The following is a 24842-nucleotide window of genomic DNA, read 5'->3' on the forward strand; positions in this document are numbered from 1 at the left end:
GAGAGGAGGGGCAATGGGGAACCCTCAATGGGGGGGGGGGGGAGGAGAGAGAGAGAGGAGGGGCAATGGGGAACCCTCAATGGGGGGGGGGGGAGAGAGAGGAGGGGGCAATGGGAACCCTCAATGGGGGGGGGGGAAGAGAGGAGGGGAATGGGGAACCCTCAATGGGGGGGGGGGGAGAGAGGAGGGGGAATGGGGAACCCTCAATGGGGGGGGGGGAGAGAGAGGAGGGGGAATGGGGAACCCTCAATGGGGGGGGGGGGGGAGAGAGAGGAGGGGGAATGGGGAACCCTCAATGGGGGGGGGGGAGAGAGAGGAGGGGGAATGGGGAACCCTCAATGGGGGGGGGGAGAGAGAGGAGGGGGAATGGGGAACCCTCAATGGGGGGGGGGGGAGAGAGAGGAGGGGGAATGGGGAACCCTCAATGGGGGGGGGGGGAGAGAGAGGAGGGGGAATGGGGAACCCTCAATGGGGGGGGGGAGAGAGAGGAGGGGGAATGGGGAACCCTCAATGGGGGGGGGGGAGAGAGAGGAGGGGGAATGGGAACCCTCAATGGGGGGGGGGAGAGAGAGGAGGGGGAATGGGGAACCCTCAATGGGGGGGGGGGAGAGAGAGGAGGGGGAGAGAGAGGAGGGGGAATGGGTAACCCTCAATGGGGGGGGGGAGAGAGAGGAGGGGGAATGGGGAACCCTCAATGGGGGGGGGGAGAGGAGGGGGAATGGGGAACCCTCAATGGGGGGGGGGGGAGAGGAGGGGGAATGGGGAACCCTCAATGGGGGGGTGGAGAGGAGGGGGAATGGGGAACCCTCAATGGGGGGGGGGGGGGGGGAAGAGAGGAGGGGCAATGGGGAACCCTCAATGGGGGGGGGGGGGGGAAGAGAGGAGGGGCAATGGGGAACCCTCAATGGGGGGGGGGGGGGGGGGAAGAGAGGAGGGGCAATGGGGAACCCTCAATGGGGGGGGGGGAGAGAGGAGGGGCAATGGGGAACCCTCAATGGGGGGGGGGAGAGAGAGGAGGGGGAATGGGGAACCCTCAATGGGGGGGGGGGAGAGAGGAGGGGCAATGGGGGGGAGAGAGGAGGGGGAGAGAGAGGAGGGGCAATGGGGAACCCTCAATGGGGGGGGGGGAGGAGAGAGAGAGAGGAGGGGCAATGGGGAACCCTCAATGGGGGGGGGGGGAGAGAGAGGAGGGGCAATGGGGAACCCTCAATGGGGGGGGGGGAAGAGAGGAGGGGGAATGGGGAACCCTCAATGGGGGGGGGGGAAGAGAGGAGGGGGAATGGGGAACCCTCAATGGGGGGGGGGAAGAGAGGAGGGGGAATGGGGAACCCTCAATGGGGGGGGGGGGAAGAGAGGAGGGGGAATGGGGAACCCTCAATGGGGGGGGGGGAAGAGAGGAGGGGGAATGGGGAACCCTCAATGGGGGGGTGGGAGAGAGGAGGGGGAATGGGGAACCCTCAATGGGGGGGGGGGGGGAGAGAGGAGGGGGAATGGGGAACCCTCAATGGGGGGGGGGAAGAGAGGAGGGGGAATGGGGAACCCTCAATGGGGGGTGGGGGGGGAGAGGAGGGGGAATGGGGAACCCTCAATGAGGGGGGGGGAGAGAGAGGAGGGGGAATGGGGAACCCTCAATGGGGGGGGGGGGGAGAGAGAGAGGAGGGGGAAAGGGGGAACCCTCAATGGGGGGGGGGGGGGGGAGAGAGGAGGGGGAATGGGGAACCCTCAATGGGGGGGGGAGAGAGAGGAGGGGGAATGGGGAACCCTCAATGGGGGGGGAGAGAGAGGAGGGGGAATGGGGAACCCTCAATGGGGGGGGGGGAGAGAGAGGAGGGGGAATGGGGAACCCTCAATGGGGGGTGGGAGAGAGGAGTGGGAATGGGGAACCCTCAATGGGGGGGGGGGAGAGAGGAGGGGGAATGGGGAACCCTCAATGGGGGGGCGGAGGGGGAATGGGGAACCCTCAATGGGAGGGGGGCGGAGGCAGGAGGAGGGGGAATGGGGAACCCTGAATGGGGGGGGCGGGGAGGCAGGAGGAGGGGGAATGGGGAACCCTCAATGGGTGGGGGGGGGGGAGGCAGGAGGAGGGGGAATGGGGAACCCTCAATGGGGGGGGGAGGCAGGAGGAGGGGAAATGGGGAACCCTCAATGTGGGGGTGGAGGGAGGAGGAGGGGGGGAGGGGGAATGGGGAACCCTCAATGGGGGGTGGGGGGGGGAGGGAGGAGGAGCAGGAATGGGGAACCCTCAATGGGGGGAGCAGGAATGGGGAACCCTCAATGGGGGGAGCGGGAATGGGGAACCCTCAATGGGGGGAGGGGGAATGGGGAACCCTCAATGGGGGGGGGGAATGGGGAACCCTCAATGGGGGGGGGGAGGGAGAATGGGGAACCCTATATGGCGGGGGAGGAGGGAGGAGGAGGGGAATGGGGAACCCTCAATGGGGGGGGGGCGGGAGAATGGGGAACCCTATATGGCGGGGGAGGAGGGAGGAGGAGGAGGAGGGGGAATGGGGAACCCTCAATGGGGATTGGGATGTCATGATTTGGAGATGCCGGTGTTGGACTGGGGTGTACAAAGTTTAAAAATCACACAACACCAGGTTATAGTCCAACAGGTTTATTTGGAAGCACGCTAGCTTTTGGAGCGTTGCTCCGAAAGCTAGTTTGCTTCCAATCAAACCTGTTGGACTATTACCTGGTGTTGTATGATTTTTAACATTGGGATGTCATGTTGAGAAAGTTATCAGAGGACATTCGTGAAGTCTCTTCTGGAGTACTGTCTCCAGTTCCGGTTGCCCTGTTATAAGGAGGATATTCTTAAGGTGGAGAGAGTTCAGCAATGATTTACCGAGATTTGGGGAATGGAGGGTTGAGTTTTAAAGAGAGACTGGGGCTTTTTACACTGTGGCATAGATTAAGGGGTGACCATGTAGCGGTTTATAAAATCATGAGGGATATAGTTAAGGTGAAGCACAGGTGTCATTTGCCTAAGGTGGGGGATTTCAGGACTAGGGTTTTTAAGGTAAGAGGAGAAAGATTTAAAAAAAAGACATGGGGGCACTTTTTTACACAGTAGTTTAGACTATAAGACATTGGAGCAAAAATTATGCCATTCAGCCCATTGAGTCTGCTCAAGGAGGAGAAAGTGAGGACTGCAAATGCTGGAGATCGGAGTCATAGAGTGTGGTGCTAGAAAAGCACAGCCGATCAGGCAACATCCGAGGAGTAGGCGAGTCTATGTTTTGAGCATAAGCTCTTCATTCCTGATGAAAAGCCTATGCTTGAAATGTTAACTCTCCTGCTCCTCGGATGTGTCCTGACCAGCTGTGCTTTTCCAGCATCACACCCTTTGACTCTGATAACTTTCTTAACCCTATTCTCCTGCTTTCTCCCCATAACCTTTGATCCCCTTTACAATCAATAACCTATCTATCTCAGTCTTAAATATACTCAATGACTTGGCCTCCACAGCTTTCTGTGGCAGTGAATTCCATAGATTCCCCACTCTCTGGCTGAAGATGTTTCTCCTTGTCTCTGTTCTAAAAGATCTTCCCTTTACTAGTTTGTACGTGGAATTAACTTCCAGAAGGAGTGGTCGATGTGAATGCAGTTACAATATTTAAAATCCATTTGGGCAAGTACATGATTTAGAAATGTTTTGAGGGATTTGGGCCAGGTGCAGGCAGGTGGTACTCGTTCAGTTTGGGATTATGGTCTGCACAGCCTGGTTGGACCAAAGTGCTGTAAAACTCTATAGCAGGATGGGGAAGTAGTGTGGGGAATGGATGTGGGTGAGGAGAGTGATGGATAAGTTAGGAGAATGGTAGGAGTGAGGGGAGGTGAAAGTGTGTTGGGGATTGAGGATGTGTGGGTGTATGGGATGAACGGGATGGAGATTGGGCGAGTGAGGAGAATGGGATGCTGAGAGAAATCTAGGGGAGGTTGTATGGCTGAGGGGAATACAGAGTTTGGGAATGGGGGTGTTGGTATGGGGTGCACGAGAGCAATGAGGGTAGAGGAATGGAGGTGGGAGAAAGGGTGTGGATGTTGGGGTGTGGGGTTAGGGATTGGGGGTATATGTATGTGGGCAGTTGGAGTTAGCGAGATCATGGGGGGCTGAGGGGTCAGGGTGCTATTTATGGGGTGCAAGGGTATGGAGTTGGGGGTGTCAGCATTGAAATGGAGATGAGAGTTGGGTTGAGGGTGAGAAGTCAGTGAGGGTGAAGTGAATCAGCAGCCATTTTTGGGTGCACATTTAAGATGAGACTACCTTAATTTTTTGGCATACATATAACATGACAAAATGCTGCTACATGCCTTTGGAACAATCATTTTTGAAATCTCATTTCTGAACCAAGTGCTCTCAGTGGATTTCTCCTTATTGTCTTTGCATGCTGCCAGATGGTCACCAGCTTCAACTATTTCACTTGTGTCATTTGCATGTGAGAGACAGTCACTTCTTGGAACATGCTTGCTGCAGTCCCTCCATTTCTCGTTTATGACCATGTCTCTGCTTTTTGTGAAGTTTACTCGCTTTGAGCTGAATGTTGTTGGCCATGTTGCCTGGCATGTGTTGCTCAACATAATCTTAAACATCTACGTTTAGCAAAGTTTATACAGTTCAGGTCACAATTGTGCTGCTATTAGCATTCTGCATCATGTTATGTTTTACAAAAGTAGTATAAGTTAATCTCTAAAATATAAAAGATAAGTCAAATCACAATACATTGAGTTAAACATTAAACTGAATCCTCTCCAATAAAACTAGCAAAGTATTCCTCCTCATGAATTCTAGATGTCATGCAGCAGGCATAACAATTTGCTGCATCATTTATTTTAAATTTTGATAAACCAATTTTCTTTATGACATGAACAAAACTGTCATGACTTAATGTCTTTGTCAAGCATCAATGTTTTGCAATGCACAATACCTTTAAATACTAAATGCATACCTTGAAAATGGGACAGTTCACTTCCTTGCTCAGTCCAAACTTTAAATTCTGTTTTACCGCCTCTGATCTCCAAATATCGTCCGAACTTTTCCATAGTCTATTGGATAAAACTACACTAAGGATCGTTTTCACTCCATTCTAAACCTGCACCTTTAATGCTTTGCAACTGATCTGCTTTTGAAATTTTGCAGAGTTCGATAAATTGTCTGAATGTTTTGGTTTATGAAGTCCTGTGTGACAGTAGTGATTCAAACTTGATACTGATAAAAGATATGACTGCTACTTTGTTGTCATCCAATTGTTAAATGGTTTTATTTCACAGCAATTGGCCCCACAGAGAAAGAATCATGATTGATTTTGCTTCATTAAATCAGTGCAACTTGTCTTTTTGCAGAAATGCTAAATTAGTGAATATCCAGTGCTTCCCCCATATCAGTTGATCACCTTGCTCAGTGGAGCACCTTCAGCGTTTTCTTTTTTAATCTAGAAAGGTGTGGGAATTCAGTCTTGTTGAGAAGCCAAGGCTGTATCTGATTCTTTCGATCTCCTTATTCACTTGTGTGATGACCTCAATTTGAATCCTTTGACCTTTGTCCCTGCCATTGCAACAGTGATTCACCAACAGATTTACTCCTACCCTACAGACAGTATTCGAGTGAATCCATCTGATGAGAGAGTGATCATTAAGCTGAACATTCTCATAAGAAAACCCAACGTTGTCCAGATTTTGTCAAATCTTCCATTCCTCCTTGTACAGTATTTACAGCACAGAAATTATCTGGCTCAGCAGATTCAAGCTTTGGTTCCTGATGAACTTACTCCTACCCCTGCGCTATTCAACCCCATCAAGTTCACCATTAAAAAGATGAATTGTTTTTAGGTTTATTGTTTTTGCCCCAATTTGTCGCGAAAGGCACCACAGTACATTTTTCGCAATTAAAGTATTTTTTTCAGTAGTATAGATTATGCTTGAGCTATGATACCCAGAAACTTATGCTACTCACTGCATCCTACTTATAAAAAGTATCTTGTTGTATTTGGTGAGAAATAATTAGGAAGTGAATTGAGGTTTGAATGATATTGTGTAAAATATTTTAATCGTGATAATTACGTAGAAAGAATAAAGAAAGTGTATCAATGTATGGTTTCACAGAACGTAGTTGAGACAAACCACTTGAAACACTGACAAATCATTCTGTTTCGGTTTTTCAGTTTCACTTTCTGAATTTTTAAAGCTCCCTTCAGTTTTTCCATCGTTTCTCTTAAGAATTAACTGCCCACATCAAAGTATTGCTGCATAGCAATTTTTTTTCAAATGTGTGCTGGGGATTTCAGGGATAAACCTATTTATTAAAGAGACTTAACTTTAAACTTTTTTTGCTTGAGACATTGAAAAATACATATTTCATGAAATTAGCTTGCATGAGCTGCACAGGCTGGCAACGCTTTATACATTCTGCATTGAGATTGTTTTGAAGATTGTGTATTTCACAGAATTGTAGAAGTGTGATTGAACAGGAGGAGGCCATTCAGGCCATCATATCTCTACAAGCTGTCCCAATAATCAGTCTGATTTTGTGCCATTCTCTTGCCTTTTGCTGTAACTTTGATCCACATAGTTATTAATTGCCCTTTTGAATGCCTGAATTGAACCTACCTCCAGGCAGTGTTACCCATACCTAACAACTCGCTATGTGAAAATGTATTCCCCTCAGATAATTTTACTGTCTTTCCAGATCACTTTAAATCTGTGCCCCCTTATTTTTGTTTCTTTTGAGCAAGAGAAGTATCTCTATCTACTCTCTGCAGACCACTTGTGACTTTGAAAATTTCTTTTGAATCTTCTTTAAGCCTTCTGTCTTGTCAAGTCGAATAGTCCCAACCTCTCCAATCTATCCTCACAACTGAAATTTCTCATCCCTGGAACTCTCCACACTCAGTCAGCCAGAGTAATGTGATTATGCTCATTACAATGCATTTTCAGCAAGCTGCATTAATTGAAAAAAAATGTAATTGCACTTCATACACTGGCAAATCATATCAATTGTCCTGAACATAACATCAGTACCTCTGAATGTTTATCACTAGTCTGTCTAATGTCTTGGTATTCATTGCTTAAGCCAATTCATGCCGATAATGCAACAATGCAGAACGCCACGTGGCATTGTGTTGAATGCCTTCTGGAGGTCCACGTATCCCATGTCAACAGCTTTACTTTCTCCATCCCTGTCTTTCTACTACCTCTTTTTAAAGAAAGTCCATGTTAGTTCAACATAATTTCTTCCGTTAGATATCCATGCTGGCTTTCCAAATCAACTCATGTTTTTCTGCTTTTTGGGCGCATAGAGTCTGGACAAATTGGCACCATCTGTTGTGGGTTCAGGAGAGCTCACACAATCACAACCCTCTGATTGGTTTGGCTCCATATGTGAAGAAAGATGCAAACAGAAGCAAGGAGAAACCTCAAGCTGGCTGTATAAACATCTCTCTCTCTCCTTTTCTGAAGTTTCCCTAGTTCTCTGTCGAAAGAGCAGGAAAATTGCATTCAGGGACACTGAAATAAATTGTCCAAAAAGGAAAAGCCAAGACTCTGAATCCAGTCAATCAATCAGTAAAACTTGATGGTCGCATTGTCATCATAGAATTCGAAATATTGAGAGAACTATGCATCTAGTTTTGTGATGTGGATGGCTGATACAGATCTTTATTTCCCAAACTCCTTTTTTTTTCTTTTCTGTAATATTTGTCTTGACTGTTTCTCGGTGTCTGGAAATTGAACTGGAGTAAGGTTTAAGCAGTCTCTCATAAATTTTATTCCTTTTCTTGCCATTGTTTAGAAAATTGGTTTGGTTACAATGAACAGTTGTTTTGTTAATGACTAAAACCTGATGTGTATTTTTTTTAAACCTGAATCAGATGGTTAGGTAAATCGGATATTTTAGTAATTTAATTAAATTTTCAAATTTGTGGCGAGTTTGTAACCAATAGGCATTGGTATCAGTGTACTCTCTCAAGCAAGTTGTGACAATACAGTCAGCTTTCACCAGTGAAGAAATGATCATTTCATTAGGCAAGACAGTTTTTTGATGCTGACAGGGAGATCGAACCAGGTAAGGACAGCAGCTTTTCTGTCTATGAAGGACAGTGGTGATTCAGATGGGTTTTTGTAGAAATCGATGATAGTGTCGTGATCACCATTATTGACACTATCTTTCGTTTTCAGATTGTCTGAACTGATGTTAATTTCCAACAGTTGCCATGGTGGGATAGAAGTATGTGCCCCTGGGCATTAGCCTAGGCCTCTGGATTGTTAGCATTCCCACTACATTAGGTGCATATGATTGTACTACAGAGTTGTGCACAGGATGTGAAAAAATTTGATATTCTGAGAGATGTGACAAAGCATGATCCAAATAAGATCCTTAAGATATTCCTTTTTTTAAATTCAGGACATTCAGAACCTTTTCATGCAACACAGCTGTGGAACAATATTATTCAGGCCCTCCATACTCAGGTGGACCTGAGGCAGCAGAGACTGCATTGGAGAATGCACAGTGACTGTTTCACTGGGGCTGATGCTGTTGATGTGGTGCTGAGTTACCTCATGCAAAACGTTTACTTCAGCAACAGCGACATTTCAAGGCTGAAGGCAGCCCGTCTCTGCCAGGCTTTGATGGATCATAGAGTGTTCTATCCTGTCGGTACAAGACTCTTCAGCAAAGAGCGGGAAAATCTGTTTGAGGATCGCAGCAGCAGTCTTTATAAATTTGTGGACAGCTACACATTACCAGGTGCTGGGAAAGACCAAGAAATGGAGAATCTGTTGTGTTATAAGAGACTGGTGTCAAAGAGGAAATTTCCTAAGTAAGTTTTTTTAAAAATCTTTCTCTGGATATGGGCAGTGTTGATTGTACAGCATGACATGAAGTTGTGTGCTAGCAGCCAAAATGTTGGTGTGAGATGGCAGTTTGATAGCTCCACATCGGGTAAATGTGACTGTTTCATTCCTTAAAGATCTTAATGGACCAACTCGCTTTTTGTGGCAATTGGACAGTTTGATCCTCACTGAATCAATTTTTCATTTCCAGATTTAACAAATTAAATTCAAACACTCAACCTGTCTTGGGAGTATTAGAAATTAGGTTCTCTGTATTACTATACCAGAAAAGTTGCCATAACACTGCCATATCCAGCAGTTTCAAAGTGACCATGAGATGTTTGTCTGTTGTGATCTGGGAAATTTGTATTGTTGCATATAGATGTTATATTTTCACATCATGCTTAACAATACGTGTCAGTGCAAAATACAATTTGAATGTATATTGTTTGAATTATCTTTCTTATTGTTTAGAACTATAGAACATAGGAGCATGAAGAGGCCACTCAGCCTTTTGGGTTTGCTCCTTCATGCAATGTGATCATGGCTGATTGTTATCAGTCCTCTGTTCCTACTTTTTACCCTTTGATCCCTTTAGCTCTTAAAAACTGGATCTAACTTTGTTGAAAACTATGGATGTTTTAGCTCTCCAGCCTAAGGCTACGGAAAAGCAACTGCTATCATAGTTGTACAGCATGGAAACAGACCCTTTGGTGTACTCCTAAGCCCATCTGGTCAAGGTCTCATTGTACTCTGAGATAACCTTCTTCACTGTCCACAAGACTATCAATTTTGGTGTCACCTACAAAATTACTAACCAATCCTCCTTTATTCACATCCAAGTCATTTGTGTAAATATCAAAAGCAGTAGACTGCTCTGTCTGACACACAGTAAGAGAGCAGTTTAGGTTAACTGTCATTCAGTTATATTTTTTCCTTTGACGTGGTCAGGTAGTTGAGCTGATTGCTGTGGAAGATGATATAATTGTGTGAAATTGGATTGAATGTACAGTACAGACAGGCCATTTGGCCCAATTAGTTTTTGCAAACACTTCTGTTATTAATAAGATTATTGAGCTGGAATCTCTATTTCAGTGGAGTTTTCATTTGCGAAACCTTCCCTACCCATTGTTGCATTGGCATGGATCTGGATATAATGTGACACCTCTTGTGCACCAAAGAAGAACAAGTTATTCAATGTTTTTTTAAATTTGATTGCATACAATGCAATGCAGTATTTGATTTTACTCTAATTGCACTGTTTGAATTTTGTAACACCAGTCTCAAATAGTCAATGACTAAAAAGTATTTCATGATGATTTCCAAAACCCTGATATGAAATTCTAATTGTTCCTTATTTTGCTTTTATTAAACAGACCAGTCAAACTTGCTTTTTCGAATCCTGTTGCTTTGGAAGCTTGTGATAAAAGAATTGAAGAGCTTTTCCATACTATCAACCTCCGTCCATCATTACGGCCAAACCTAAAAGTAAAAAGCCGAACCAACTGTCTGACCAAAAAAGGTGAAGTAGTTTTACAATTTTTTTGGTCACGTGGACCGACATGTGCAAACTGAATTTTACTTTTTTGTATGTGCCTGTCACTGTGTTTCTTCCAAAATATAATTTGTTAAAGCAATTTAATTAAACCCTGTCTGTACATTCCATTTCATGTCTGATAGCGATTCCCAGTATGAAAGTTAGACATTCATTTAATTTCATCTCTCGTGCATGGAACAAGCTACAAGTTTTATGCACTTGACATTTCAAATGAATTTTAATAGCAGAGTCTCCCAAGTTCCTACTGTCATTTTTGAGTAAGCACACTCAGTGCTGAATATGGATTTCAGCTGACACTGAGACAGAGTTTTCATTTGACATGTTTCTGACTTTGCTCCTTTTGGCCTGCATTTTGCAAGCAATCCAGTTGTGTCACTCCTCCTCCAGGGGGATATGTGAAAACCAGTCTCTGCAACTGCCATAGGTCCATGAAGAAATGGACCTATGTTGAGTTAAGAGCTGAAAATGTGTTGCTGGAAAAGCGCAGCAGGTCAGGCAGTATCCAAGGAGCAGGAGAATCGACGTTTCGGGCATGAGCCGTTCTTCAGGAATGAGGAAAGTGTGTCCAGCAGGCTAAGATAGAAGGTAGGGAGGAGGGACTTGGGGGAGGGGCGTTAGAAATGCGATAGGTGGAAGGAAGTTAAGGTGAGGGTGATAGGCCGGAGTGGGGGTGGGGGCGGAGAGATCAGGAAGAAGATTGCAGGTTAGGAAGGTGGTGCTGAGTTTGAGGGTTGGGACTGAGACAAGGTGGGGGGGAGGGGAAATGAGGACACACTTTCCTCATTCCTGAAGAAGGGCTTATGCCCGAAACGTCGATTCTCCTGCTCCTTGGATGCTGCCTGACCTGCTGCGCTTTTCCAGCAGCACATTTTCAGCTCCTATGTTGAGTTAAACCAACACAATTGGCTGTGTTTGTGGCCAATGTAGCCTCTACGTGAAGCCAACCATGCATTGCTCAAATGTTTGTTTATTTTCAATTCCATCTCAATGAAGTTTTCAGTACTAAAGGTGGTACATAGAATTTGTTATTTGTACAAGAGAATCACTGAGGTTCCTAATCTCTGGTAAAATTGAAAGAAGAGCAACAGGAACCCCAAACATGTCAGTGATTATTTGAAAGAAATGTTGTTTACTGTTTATTATTGGTTGAGTTACTCCTGTGTTTCTGCTAGCTGAGTGGAGACAGGTTTTGTTTCCACAGTGAAATGAGTTTTCTGTCCACGTAAACTTTTATGAGAAGCTAGTGTGATATCACAGGTGCAGCTACACCTGCTCTGATCGATCTGTGTCATATTTGCATTGGGAATATACACTTCATCCTGGGATTGCTCACCTTCGTTCTCCCACTCCTTTATTTCTGAGTTCCACAGTGGCTGGTCGATTAGTTTAGTTATCCAAGAATTCGGGAAAAAGGGCAAGAAAATCCTCGAAGTGAGGGTTGAGTTTAGTTGAGAGGGAGAGACAGACTCTGGTATTGTAACTAACCACTGATTTTAATCACATTTTCTTTTGTGCTTAAGCGAAGAGTGAGATGTTTCTGTATTTGGATCAACTCTATTTCACAGATGCAAAGTTAAATTCTTTCACTGCCCCAAGAATCAGTCCCAGCTCCTGGAAATTAACCCCTTCTTCATTTTGGCATTTGTTCTGTTTGCTACAACAACTATGTGGTTGAGTGTCACAATTACCTGAAGAATTGGGAACAATTTTTGTGTTTCTGGTTACTTGCTTGGATTGTGTCTGGTTGACACTGCCAATTAATGCTTGCTTGAGAACTCTCAAACCCAGTGCAGAAAGCACTATTTTGATCAGCAAACAGAGGAGACCCCATTCCATCAGGGTGGGGTAAATTTTAACCCGCTTCAGGTAAAAAGCTGATGTCTAACCCACTGTCACAGTAACTTTGATTTTATATGTGGTTCTCTTAATGGCTTGACTGAAATGAGAAACTTTTATCAGGAATTTACAGGCATCCCTGCAATCAAAGTCAAACTGGGATGATCAAATAACTGTTCTGTTTATGGTCCTGTTAAAACTGTTGACCATTCCTTGACTCAATTTTTTGGGATGGGGAAAATTCGTTCTACATTTGAATGACCCCCCCCCCCCCCCCCCTCCCTTTTGACCTGAATTGTTGAGGTCAGTCACTTAGCAGCCAATGAAATAGTTTTAGAATGTGTTTGCTATTGTAATATCAAAAAGCGCAACAGTTAATTTCTGTCACTGTACTCACAGACTTGAGAATTGTGGTTTCTTTGCCCTATCCTTTTCCCCCTCTGCAGAAATTAACCCACAGCTTGAGTATGCATTTCAATATAAAAATTGCATGCATTGACTAATCAGTTTGTGACTGAGATTGTTCATAACTCAGCATGTGAATACTAATGATGTTTCTTACTGTGCTTCTCTTCTACTTTCAACAATCCTCCACAACAGTTGTAGAGGATGTTTGGAAGCAAACAACTTTACTGCAGCTGCTACATTTAATTCACCTTCCCATCTTGGACAACATCCTGGAATCTCCAATGAAAGCAAAACGAAGACGACTAGTTCAGTTCAATCAGAAAATTGACCTTGTTATCTCCAACACGTTCCTGGATCGAGAGGTTTCTCAGAGCCTAAATCTGCCCTAGTTAGTATTTGCAAATACCTTTGTATCTCATTCAAAGAATTAGGAACAAATAGCATTTAAGTGTAATAAGTCTGTGATCTGAAGTATTGCCTTAATCTTTTACTGTGCAGAGGAGATGAAATTACTGGAAAATCTGTCATAAATCTCTTTCCATTTATTAGCTATTTGGAAAAAAATGAGACATTGCATGCGGTGTATGCAAAACCTGAAAAACATCTTCAAATGAGCTTCTTCACATCTCGCTACTCTCTTGCTCACCCTCTTACATTTGTATGTGTTACTTTATAGCTGAAAATGTGTTGCTGGAAAAGCGCAGCAGGTCAGGCAGCATCCAAGGAGCAGGAGAATCGACGTTTCGGGCATAAGCCCTTGAAGAATTCTCCTGTTCCTTGGATGCTGCCTGACCTGCTGCGCTTTTCCAGCAACACATTTTCAGCTCTGATCTCCAGCATCTGCAGTCCTCACTTTCTCCTATGTGTTACTTTATGCAAAGTTCAAGTAATTTGGTAAAATCAAAGAGGACTAATTTTCACTCGGGTTTTGTAGAAGCTATTTCATCCAAATTCGTTGTGGGGTATTAACATATCAGAAATTTTGTGCACATGATTCTAGAAATGAGAGATACAGGAATGGGATGAGAACAGACAAATTGGGATTGTTCTTTTGCGAACAAACAAGACTGAGAAGCGATTTGGTCAAGGTAACACATGAAAGTGTAGGCAGAAAAACTGTACTTGCAATGTCTCAAAGACCAAAGAACACAGATTTAAGATGATTGATAGAAGAGCCAGAGGTAATATGAGGAAAAATCTTCCATGTATAAAGCGATTAGGATCTAGCGTGCACTGCCTGATGGTGGTGGACACAGATTCAATCATAGCTTTTAAAAAGGGGTTGAATAAATATTTGAAGAAGGGAAAATAACGGGGATATGGGAAAAAAAGGCAGGGAACTAGAACTAACTGGACTGATCTTGAGATGACCTGGCACAGATTTAATGGGCTGATAAGTTAATTTCTATGTTAAACTATTCTTTGAACTAGTCACAGAAACCCTCCAGAAAAAAGGCCAACCCTGACATTTGTGCACTGGAATATATTGCGTCTCTGTCAAGATAAACCATGTGTGATACATGCTTCCTCAGTCTCTGTGTTGGTTTGGTTTCTATCCACAGTACTGATAAGTGGTTCTCAGTTGCAGTCGATTGCCTGGAATATTTCCCAGATGAGGTGATTGTGCACACGAGTGAACTGTTATCTCAGATCGCAAATGACAGGGAGGCTGCAGAAAAATACAAACGAGTGCTGTTTGAAACTATAGTGAAGCACTATAATCAGAACAAGGAGCCACTTCTCTGCGATCGATATCGTGACATATATGCCGGGATCATTCAACTTCTTGGTAAGGAATTTGTTTTGTAGAGCTGTGTAAAGAATACAAATGTTGGTGATTTGGCCCTAAATTATGGAACAACATGTTACTGTATTTGGATCAGCTCTATTTCACAGATGCAAAGTTAAATTCTTTCACTGCCCCAAGAATCAGTCCCAGCTCCTGGAAATTAACCCCTTCTTCATTTTGGCATTTGTTCTGTTTGCTACAACAACTATGTGGTTGAGTGTCACAATTACCTGAAGAATTGGGAACAATTTTTGTGTTTCTGGTTACTTGCTTGGATTGTGTCTGGTTGACACTGCCAATTAATGCTTGCTTGAGAACTCTCAAACCCAGTGCAGAAAGCACTATTTTGATCAGCAAACAGAGGAGACCCCATTCCATCAGGGTGGGGTAAATTTTAACCCGCTTCAGGTAAAAAGCTGATGTCTAACCCACTGTCACAGTAACTTTGATTTTATATGTGGTTCTCTTAATGGCTTGACTGAAACGAGAAACTTTTATCAGGAATTTACAGGCATCCCTGCAATCAAAGTCAAACTGAGAAGATCAAATAACTGTTCTGCTTATGGTCCTGTTAAAACTGTTGACCATTCCTTGACTCATATTTTTTGGGATGGGGTAAATTCGTACTACATTTGAATGCCCCCCCCACCTTTTGACTTGAATTGCTTGAGAATGGTAAATCTTAGCTAATAATATGTTTCAAATTTCAATGACTCAGCGAATATGTTCATTTAAAATAATGAGAAAGCTGTATATATCATGGGCGGCATGCAAGTAATGTTTATTGACTGGTTGCCGACTGAAAAAAAAACCTCAGTTACAGTGTCTGTATTAAACAAATCTTTGTGCTCTTTCTGCCTTTGCTGTTGTCCTTTTTTTTTTGTTAAACACATTTTTAATTATATCTGCATCACTATTTCCCCTGCCCCAATACTGTTATGTTGTGCTTTGTGTTGGTCTCATCTGTTTTCTGTCTTACCCTTTTGTGTGCCACACTCCAAACTGTGTCTGTTAGGTTCTCGCCAATCATGCCCTATTGATGCGTTAAATATATCGTTTTGCCTTTGTAAGAAAATGGGAAGAAGTCAGGATAGGGTGAGCTGTTGGGAAAGTACAGCAACATTAATGACTGAATGAAAAGGTGGAGGGTGAAGTTTAAGGAGGACACCTTCCTGTGATTAGATTGGGGTGGGGGAATGGGGTGTCCAGTGGTAACGATGCCAACAGTGAGGATTCAACTGTAGGAAGGGAGCAAACTAACAAGCCTGAGATGTTGTGGAGCAGAATGCTGGACATGTGATTAATTGTGTTAATGAGATCTGGGAATGCTGGGGTAAGCAAATAGTTGTGAACTTTCAGTCTGAAGCTTGAAAAACTTCATTCTGACCTGTAAAGGCATACCTGCATAAAAAAGGGAAGAAGGGCTTATGCCCGAAACGTGGATTCTCCAGTTTCTTAGATGCTGCCTGACCTGCTATGCTTTTCCAGCAACACATTTTCAGCTAAAGAAGGGAAACCCAATGGAACAGGGGGGGGGGATTGAGGGGTTACAAGTGGTTGAGAAGCACCAGAGTGAGGGGACTGCATTATCTGTCTTTTGGTAATCTGGACTAAATAGTTCTGATTTAACTTAGCTGTCTATTTAGCTGCTTTGTAATTTGATCCAATATTAGAGGTTTTGTAGAACAGGAACCATCTATGAACAGAGAAACAGTTTTAAACTTGCTGATTAGCGATGAAATTAGAGGTGTATGAGGTTTTAACCGTGTTTGCCCTCACCCACTCTTCTCCCAGACTGGCAGGGAAAGAAACAAATGGGGAAATGTGGGTTTACACAGGAACCAGGAATCCACTGAGATTGATGAGCAGTCTCTTATTGTGACCTTCACCAGACTGGCACTGGCTGGAATAAGAGCCAACATGATTAATAATCAAGCAAACCTTCAATGACCAAAGGTGAATGAATCTCAATTACCTGGTAACCCATAATGAGGAATCAAAAAAAGCCATAATGTCTGATTAATTTTGAGTTTTGGTTTTAGGAAGTTACCAAACCAGGACTGAGAAGTAACAGGAAATTAGCAAAGTAAAACTGAGTTGTAACAGGAATAAATCACATGATTTTAATAATTTTCTTTGAGAAAAAGATCTTTCCACAACTTTAAAATTACCAAGTACCTCAGCTTCAGGTGTCGTCGCTGTATAGTAACTGCAACAACATGCAGACTAAGCAGTCTTAACGTTGCACAATTTCCTTTTAACAGTGGTGGAAGATAAAGTGCCACATCAAAGATTATTGCAAAAAACAGAAGTTATGGTGCAGTCGATAGGATCTTGGCATGGAAGGAAGATTGATTGGCTATCAGGAAACAGGCAGTATGTGTAAACTTGTCTTTTTGTGACTGGTATGCCACAGGTCTCAGTGCTGGGGCCTCAGCTGTTCATAACTTATTCAACAATTTGGATGAAGGGGAGGAAGTTATGATTGTCAATTTGTGATAAGACAAGTGTAAGAAAGTTGGTTGTGGAGACCGCATAAAGCTCACAAAAAATATTAATGGGTTAATTGAGTGAGCAAAGATGTGAAATTCTCTTTTATGGCAGGCAGAATTTTAAAAAATCATCTCAAATGGTGAGACATTGCAGAACTCAGATGCTGAAGATTTCGGGTGTCCTTGTGCATGAAGCTTAAAAGGCTTGCATGCATTATATGCCAGTAAAGCAAGTAATTGGATCATAGAATGTTATATAATTTATCACAAGGTGAATAGAATACAGACTTGAGTTTATGCTTCAGTTATTTAGGGCACTGTTGAGATCTTATTTGCAGTACTGTGCATTGTATTGGTTGCCTGATTTTATGAAGGATCTAAATGCATTGGAGGCAATTCAGAAGAGAAATATATGGAACAGGCAGGTTGTATTATGAGTAAAGAATCCTGAAGCATTTTGACAGGGTAGATATGGGAAAGGTGTTTCTCCTTAAAGAAGCTACAAGTAGGGGTCACTTAAAACATGGGTCAGCCATTTAAAAAAAGAGATGAGGCAAGACCTTTTTCTCTCAGTAGTTCATGGGTGTTTGGAACTCTTTTCCTGGAAAGGTCATGGAAGCAGAGTCCTATGTTTTGAAGGCAAAGGTATGTAGATTTTGTTAAGCAAGATTGGGAAAGTTTATCAGGTATGGGAGGGAATATGGATTTGAGGATACAATCAGATCAGCCATAATTTCTTTCAAACTCGTGATGACGGCATCACTAGCTAAACCAGCATTTATAGCCCATCCATAGGAGTCAATCATATTACTTTGGAGTCACATGTAGGACAGACAAGGTAAAGATGGCAGTTTTCTTTCTTAAAGGACATGGGTGAACCAAATGGGTTTTTTGGACAATTGACAATGAATTCGTAGTCATGATTAGATTTTTAATTCCAGATTTTTATTGAACTCAGATTCCATCATCTGCTTTGGTGGGATTGAAACCCAGCTCTTCAGAGCATTACCTGGGTTTCTGGATTAAATTCAATGACAATACCGTTGCCTCACATTGAATAGCAGAGCAAACCCGAGGGGCTGAATGGCCCTGTCCTGCTCATGATTCTAATATTTGTATGGCATAACACTTCCATCATACGAAAAAAATCACTAATTAAAACATTTCTGTACAAAACTGTAGAAAGTGGTAAGCCTGGACAAGCTTTGGAAGCGGCCCAACTTTGTATTCGGTTGTTGGAGCCGAACTGGAGAGAGGAGTTGAACAGGTTGCTGTCGTTCATGGCTGTTTCTGGAACCCCGGATGCCTGCATACTGCAGAAACAGGTTTATCAGTGTTTTAAAACTCATTGGTGACAAACTAGATAAGAAAAGTATGACTTGAAAATATATTCTAAAGCAATTTTCAACTATTTCTCAACAAAAGACTCATTTTTTGACGAAATATTTAATTTTCAGGTAAGTCTAAAGGCCAAGAAAGAAATGTGTCATGTCATCAAATTTGAGTTTGAATTTTTGAATTGGCTTTATTGTCACATGTACTCACTCACGAGTAAAATGAAAAGTTTACAATCTGCCACTTCCCGCACCATTTTAGGTACAAAAATACCTAGGCATGGAATCTTGAATCACAGCAGGAAATTAAGCAAATTAAACATTGCAGATCCTCTTAGTACAAGGTAGAAAAACAAAGAGTCACAGCGAATAGTGCAACATTACAGTCCGTAAGCACGTGGTCGTGCTGGGCTCACACCCCTCACAAGGACTCAGCCTTGCCCCCACCATTACCCTGGGGCTGCCCACTCCCCCACTCCCCGCCCGGGGGCTGCCCGCTCCCCCTCCCCTCTCCCTGCCCCGGGGCTACTCACTTCTCCACTCCCTGCTGCTTGGGATGATTGCCTTGTGTAGAGACTAAATGAAAGTGACTGTTGTCCAGCCATCTATACCTAAAGAAAACAGTCAGCTCAGTGATGAATCCCAAAATGAAATTTGGGCTCAAAAGAGAAGTAATTTTTTACTGCACCTTGGATATCCTTGGGGATCTCAAAACACACTTTTACAGCCAGTGAAATAATTTTCATGAAGTGTAATCCGTGAAGGAAATGCATCAGCCTATTTATACCTCGAAATGTTCCATAAACAGCCAGATAAATGTCTGGAAATCTGCTTTAAGTGATCCTAGTTGAGGAATAAATATCGATGAACGAACCACTTTCCCCCTCATTTTCAGTTAAATAGCCCCTAGAGGAATTTTTTACACCCACCTGAGAGAGTTGACATGATCTCTCATTAATATCTCACCTGAAAGATGGCACCTGTGACATGGAGCACTCTCTACTACTTTGGGAGAGTTCGCATCAAGCTGTCAAACCCTATATTTAAATGGTGTGAGTGTTTGCATGTGTATGTATTTGAAATTGTTTGATTTTACTTGCTGATGAAAAGTTGTCTTTGAAACAACACAGTAACCAGCCTGCATAATAGCTTCAGTTGTTCACAGTGTTAAATGTCACACTTTGATGCTGCCCTAAATCCATCCTAATTTTCATTATCAATTATTCATCAGTTGGTAGCATGAACCAAAAGCAGGAAATTTTACAAGATGATGTATTAACATGTCAGGACAAAAAAATTGAAAGATTGTCTGCAATTCGCATTGCATAATTCATTGGTTAATATTGTGTTGTATTCTTCAGGTATGCAGTACTGATACATACCAGAGGTTAAAATGTTGGCTAAACAGTCTAGGCACGAGCTTTTCTGGTTTTTGCTGCTTCCCAGAAGTGTTATTGCATGCCATCAACTCCAATCTCACTGATTATTTGTTCCCTATAATTACCTTCAACTAACATATAACAATCGTCAGTTCCATCGTTCCATTTGGCTTCAGGCATTCCTGTCAGACTCTGGTACATAATAACCGGCACATCCTAATGTACTTGGTGGTGTGAGTAATTGAAGAAGTAGCATGTGGTATGTGCATCATGCTGGGGGGGAAACAGCTTAGTATTAATTTATGGTGTCAGAAAAGATCCCATAATGTTATTTGAAAACAGTAAGAATCCACTCCAGTGTTCTCATCATTGTTTATTCCTCAAAAAAAAACCCTTAATAATTGAAGCATAAACAGTTTGCAGCTTGTGAGAGTTTGCTGTGTCCAAGTTGGTTGCTGACTTTCTTAACCTAACAGTCGCCGTACCTGAAATGTTATATCACCATAGTCTTACCAGACCATAGAGGCTGCTCTCTCATTAGAGAGAAGCGACTGGTGGTGATTTAACCTGAGGGCCATCAGACCTCAGGCAAGGCAAGAGGTTGAGAAGCAGAGTCCTTCATGGTAACCTCAAACTGGTGATGGGAATTGAACCCACACTGTTGGCGTCATATGCTCTGCAAACCAACAATCCAGCCAACTGAGCTAAACAGATTCCCACTTAAAATGTATTTCATTGGCTGTAATAAGGCTTGTCGGTCCTGGCATTCATTCCAGTTTGTTCTTCCTTTCTGCTATGTCCTGCCACCATTGCCTTGATGACCTTGCTGTTTGACCATTAGAATTGTACGCTGTGGTCTGGCTTTGGCTGTACCAGCGCTTGACCAGACTCTCGCTCACTCCTCAGTCTTGTGCCTTACAGTTCTGACTTATGATGATTTCTATTTTGTAGAACACCAACAGAACTGTAATAAGGAAAACATTTACCAAAGCTATCGTACAAAGCAAATCTCTAACAAAAACACAAGCTGAAGAACTGGTCATATTCCTAGTGGATAATCACACTGAGCTCTTCAAGGTACAGTAGTGTGAGAAAGGTTGACTGCTTATATAGGAAGGAATATTCTTGGATATTTTCAGTATCCCAATGATGTCTGTAACTGACTGTTGATTCCTACTTGAAAACTCTGGGATAGTTCTTCCACTTCCCAGGAAGCATGTGAATACAACCTGACTTGGTTCAGGCAAGAGGCTGTCAGTAGGGGAGTGATTTTATTTTAGGTGGGGGAATCATAGAATCCCTACAGTGTGGAAGCAGGCCCTTCGGCCCAACATGTCCTACTACTCTATATTTACCCCTGACTAATGCTCCTAACTTAAACACCCTTGAACATTATGGGCAATTTAGCATGGCCAGTTCACCTAACGTGCACATCTTTGGACTGTGGGAGGAAACCCATGCAGACACATGGAGAATGTGCAAACTCCACACAGACAATCGCCCACGGCTGGAATCGAACTTGGGTCCCTGGTATTGTGAGGCAGCAATGCTCACCACTGAGCCACCGTGTTGGGGGTGGGGTGTGCTGTGCTGTCTCCCCCAAGAATGTCAATTTGTTATTCTTGAAAAAAGGAACTCTGTAGAATTATGTAGAAGATAATTTGGTCGAGCCAAGTCTGTGCTGATGTCCACCCCAGCTCCAGGGGATGATGTTTGTTTGAACATCCCCTGTTGATTTCAACTTGGAGGCTGCTTGACTCCAGGAAGTCCCTCCTCATCATTTTACAAGCTTTCCATTTCCTATGTTGTTCGATTGTCTGTTTGAGCTTGGGCTTGAATGAACGAGAATTATCTGCAGTTGATCTTTGTGAAACTGGAAGCTATTCCATCAGATCAACAAAAATGCTACATGCATTGCTCCTGACATCTGGAGATCATTGCATGCTTCCCATATTTGTGCACTTTCAGGCAGGACCTCTGATCCTGGCTGGAACAGTGAAGCCTCAGTGCAACCATCAGGAGTAGACGAGTAAAGAGGTATGTCAGTGAGGATGTAGCTACATTTTAGTCACTGCTTCACTCACGTTCAGTTTTCGAAAGTTTAAAGTCTTTTCAGTCGGCAGGATATTCCATTCCTGAGAACACCCTCCAGTGCTGAAATTTGCGGATGTGAAGTTCATTAAAAGTGGGTTTAAAATCGTAAATTTTTGCTCGTGGGTGTTGAATTTTGTTACTTTTGTTTTGGTGTGCAGAGGCGAATTTGTGATTTGTGAATTTGCTAATACAGAGGAATTAGTGTAGTTGTGTCAGTGTCATTTGTTGTCCTGCACTCAGCAGTGACTTGGAACTCATGCATGCTCCCTTTTCTTGTATTAGGTTCAAGTTGCAGCACACCAGTTTATTCTGGTTAATGAAGTTGTTTTCCATTCCAAATTTACAAATCAAGTATAAAAAAAACGCAGGGATAAGTTCACTAGAATGAGTTGGCCCCTTAACCTGATACTTGTACTTGGAATAGATTTTGAGAAATTATGGTTTCTAACTTGTTAAATTGTATTTTTTATTTTAGTACCTAAACCAAATTTTATTTTTGAGGTAAACGAAATGAATTCTCAAACAGCACGAAGGTGAAGTGCAACAACTTAATGTTTTATTCCTGTTGTGTTTTTCAACTCCCTAGATCCCTAGTTCTCTGCTTCAGATGGTCAGGAAGAAGCTTCTTTTCCTTCAAGGAGGAGGGGATCCCAATACTTCCTCAGGTACCTCAGGCATATCCTAATATAAGCATGGAGGAGTATTTGATTCCCTTCGTTGTCTTAAATTCTCTCAGCAATACACTTCTTGATAAGAACATAAGAACTCTGAGCAGGAGTAGGCTGTCTGACCCTTTGAGCCTCCTCCACCATTCAGTAAGATCATGGCTGATCTTTTCATGGACTCAGATCCACTACCCGCCCTCTCATTGTATCCCTTGGTTCCTTCACTGTTCAAAAAAAATTATCTACCTTAGCTTTAAAAACATTTATTCAAGTAGCATCAACTACTTCACTGGGCAGGGAATTCAACAGATTCACAACCCCCTGGGTGAAGAAGTTCCTTCTTAATTCAGCCCTAAATCTGCTCCTCTTAATTTTGAAGCTATGCCCTCTTGACCAAGTTTCACCTGCCAGTGGAAACATCCTCTGTACATCTATTTTATACATTCCCTTCATAATTTTATGTTTCCGTAAGATCCCCCCTCATTTTCTGAATTCCAATGTATGTAATCCCAGTCTACTCAGTCTCTCCTCTTAAGCCAACCTCCTCAACTCTGGAACCAACCTAGTGAACCTCCTCTGCACCCCCTCCAGTGCCAGGACATCCTTTCTCAAGTAAGGACACCAAAACCGCACATAGTTCTCCAGGTGTGGCTTCACCAGCATTCTATACAGCTGCAACATAACCTCCCTGCTTTTAAACTCAATCCGTTTAGCAGTGAAGAACAAAAATTCCATTTACTGCTTTAATTACCTGTGGCACCTGCAAATCAACCTTCTGTAATTCATGCACAAGGACACTCTGCACAGCAGTGTGCTGCAATCCTTTTTACTGTTACTCCTAACAAAATGGATGACTTTACATTTATTAACATTGTATTCCACCTGCCAGACCTTTGCCCACTCACTCAATGTATCTACGTTCCTTTGCAAAGTTTCACAGATGTCTGCACACTTTGCTTTACCACTCATCTTAGTGTCATCTGCAAACTTTGACAACCTACATGTGGTCCCCAATTCCAAATCATCTATACAAGTTATGAATAATTGCTGTCCCAACACTAATTCCTGAGGCACATCACTAGTCACTGATTGCCAACCAGAATAGCACTCATTTATCGTTGCTTCCTGTTAGGCAACCAATCCAATATCCGTGCTCATGTTTTACCCGTAAAACCATGCAGCTTTATTTTATGTGGCAGCCTCTTGTGCAGCACCTTGTCAAAGATCTTTTGGAAATCGAGGTACACCACAATTGACTGAAATAAACTGATTTATTTTGGTCCTTCATGTATAGATATCACTGGGGCTGGGTAAGCATTTATTGCCCATCACTAATTGTCCTGGAGAGGAAGGGGTGCGCTTCCTTTTGAAACATTGCTGTAGGTATATCCATGAAGCTGTTAAGGAAATGAAGATTTGGACCTAGTGACAGTGACGGAACAGTGATATATTCCCAAGCCAGTAACTCAGAAGAATGTGCAGTTGGCGGTGTTTCAGTGTAGATATTGCCTTTGTTCTTCTCTATGGAAGTGGGTCGTGGGTTTAGAAGGTGCTGTCTGAGGAGCTGGGATGAATTTTTGCGGTGCGTCATTTTGGTGGTCACTGCTGCTATTCAGTCTGCTGCACTGTTGCCTCACTCTTTCAAATGGGGCCATGGTGTCAAGGGCAGGCATCCTTACCTAATGTCTGGAACCCAGCTCTTTGTCCATATTTCAATCAGGGCTGTATTGAGATCAGGCGTTTGTATCTTGCAGAATCCAAACTGATCATCAGTAACTAGGCTATTGCTCAGCAAGTGCTGCTTGATAGCATCATTGACGTCACCTTCTGTAGATGATGGGATAGAATTGGCTCAGTTGGCAGAATGCAAAACCTGGCAGTTCCTTAGATTAAAATGCAGTTGCCATGCTTTGTCCATTCATCTAATCTATCAATATCCTGTTGTAAGTTTATACTGTCGTCAACACTATTTATGATGCAACCCAATTTTGTGTCTGCAGCAAATTTGGATATTTAACTTTTTCTGCCTTTATTTAAGCCATTAATGAATATTGTGAATAATTGAGACCCTGATACAGATCCCTGCAAGACATGACTCGTTAATCTTGCCAATTTGAATATTTACCCATTATTCCAAATCTGTTTTTTTGCCACTCAACCAATTTCTTGTCCCTAGTAATAATTTACCCTCAGTTCCATGGGCTTCCATTCAAGCTAAGTCTCTTGTGTGGGACTTTATTAAAAGCCTTCTGGAAGTTTACATAAACCACATCCATTGACCTATTCCTGTCCACCAGCTGTGCCACCTCTTAAAAAAACTGACCTACCCTTAATAAAACCATACTGACGCTCCCTGATTAGGTAAAGGTCAAGGTTTTCATTTCCCTTCTTGATTATAGACTCCCAACAATTACCCCGCCGCCCCCCGATAGATATAAGGCTAACTGGTCTGTTATTCCCT

At 43.0% G+C, this 24842-nt stretch overlaps 1 protein-coding gene across 3 annotated transcripts in view; it reads left to right on the plus strand.

Annotated features, from left to right (window-relative positions):
• depdc4 (DEP domain containing 4) overlaps positions 1 to 24842 on the plus strand; it is a 38242-nt gene that overhangs the window by 8014 nt on the left and 5386 nt on the right. Inside the window, exons 1-8 of one of the 3 annotated variants that reach the window (XM_043708762.2) lie at positions 2660 to 2819; positions 8399 to 8813; positions 10203 to 10348; positions 12821 to 13016; positions 14191 to 14417; positions 18092 to 18234; positions 20574 to 20699; positions 22303 to 22381. In XM_043708762.2, coding sequence (XP_043564697.2) covers positions 8497 to 8813; positions 10203 to 10348; positions 12821 to 13016; positions 14191 to 14417; positions 18092 to 18234; positions 20574 to 20699; positions 22303 to 22381 — 1234 coding nt within the window. In that variant the 5' untranslated portion in view covers positions 2660 to 2819; positions 8399 to 8496. Of the gene's footprint in view, positions 1 to 2659; positions 2820 to 8398; positions 8814 to 10202; positions 10349 to 12820; positions 13017 to 14190; positions 14418 to 18091; positions 18235 to 20573; positions 20700 to 22302; positions 22382 to 24842 lie in introns of those variants that run through there. The other 2 variants (XM_087996988.1, XM_087996989.1) reach the window with 2 other exon arrangements.

The sequence above is a fragment of the Chiloscyllium plagiosum genome, unplaced genomic scaffold (genome assembly GCF_037043375.1).
Source record: "Chiloscyllium plagiosum isolate Xiang-an unplaced genomic scaffold, Cpla_swu_hap1 HiC_scaffold_19, whole genome shotgun sequence".
In the NCBI taxonomy this organism is placed as follows: domain Eukaryota; kingdom Metazoa; phylum Chordata; class Chondrichthyes; order Orectolobiformes; family Hemiscylliidae; genus Chiloscyllium; species Chiloscyllium plagiosum.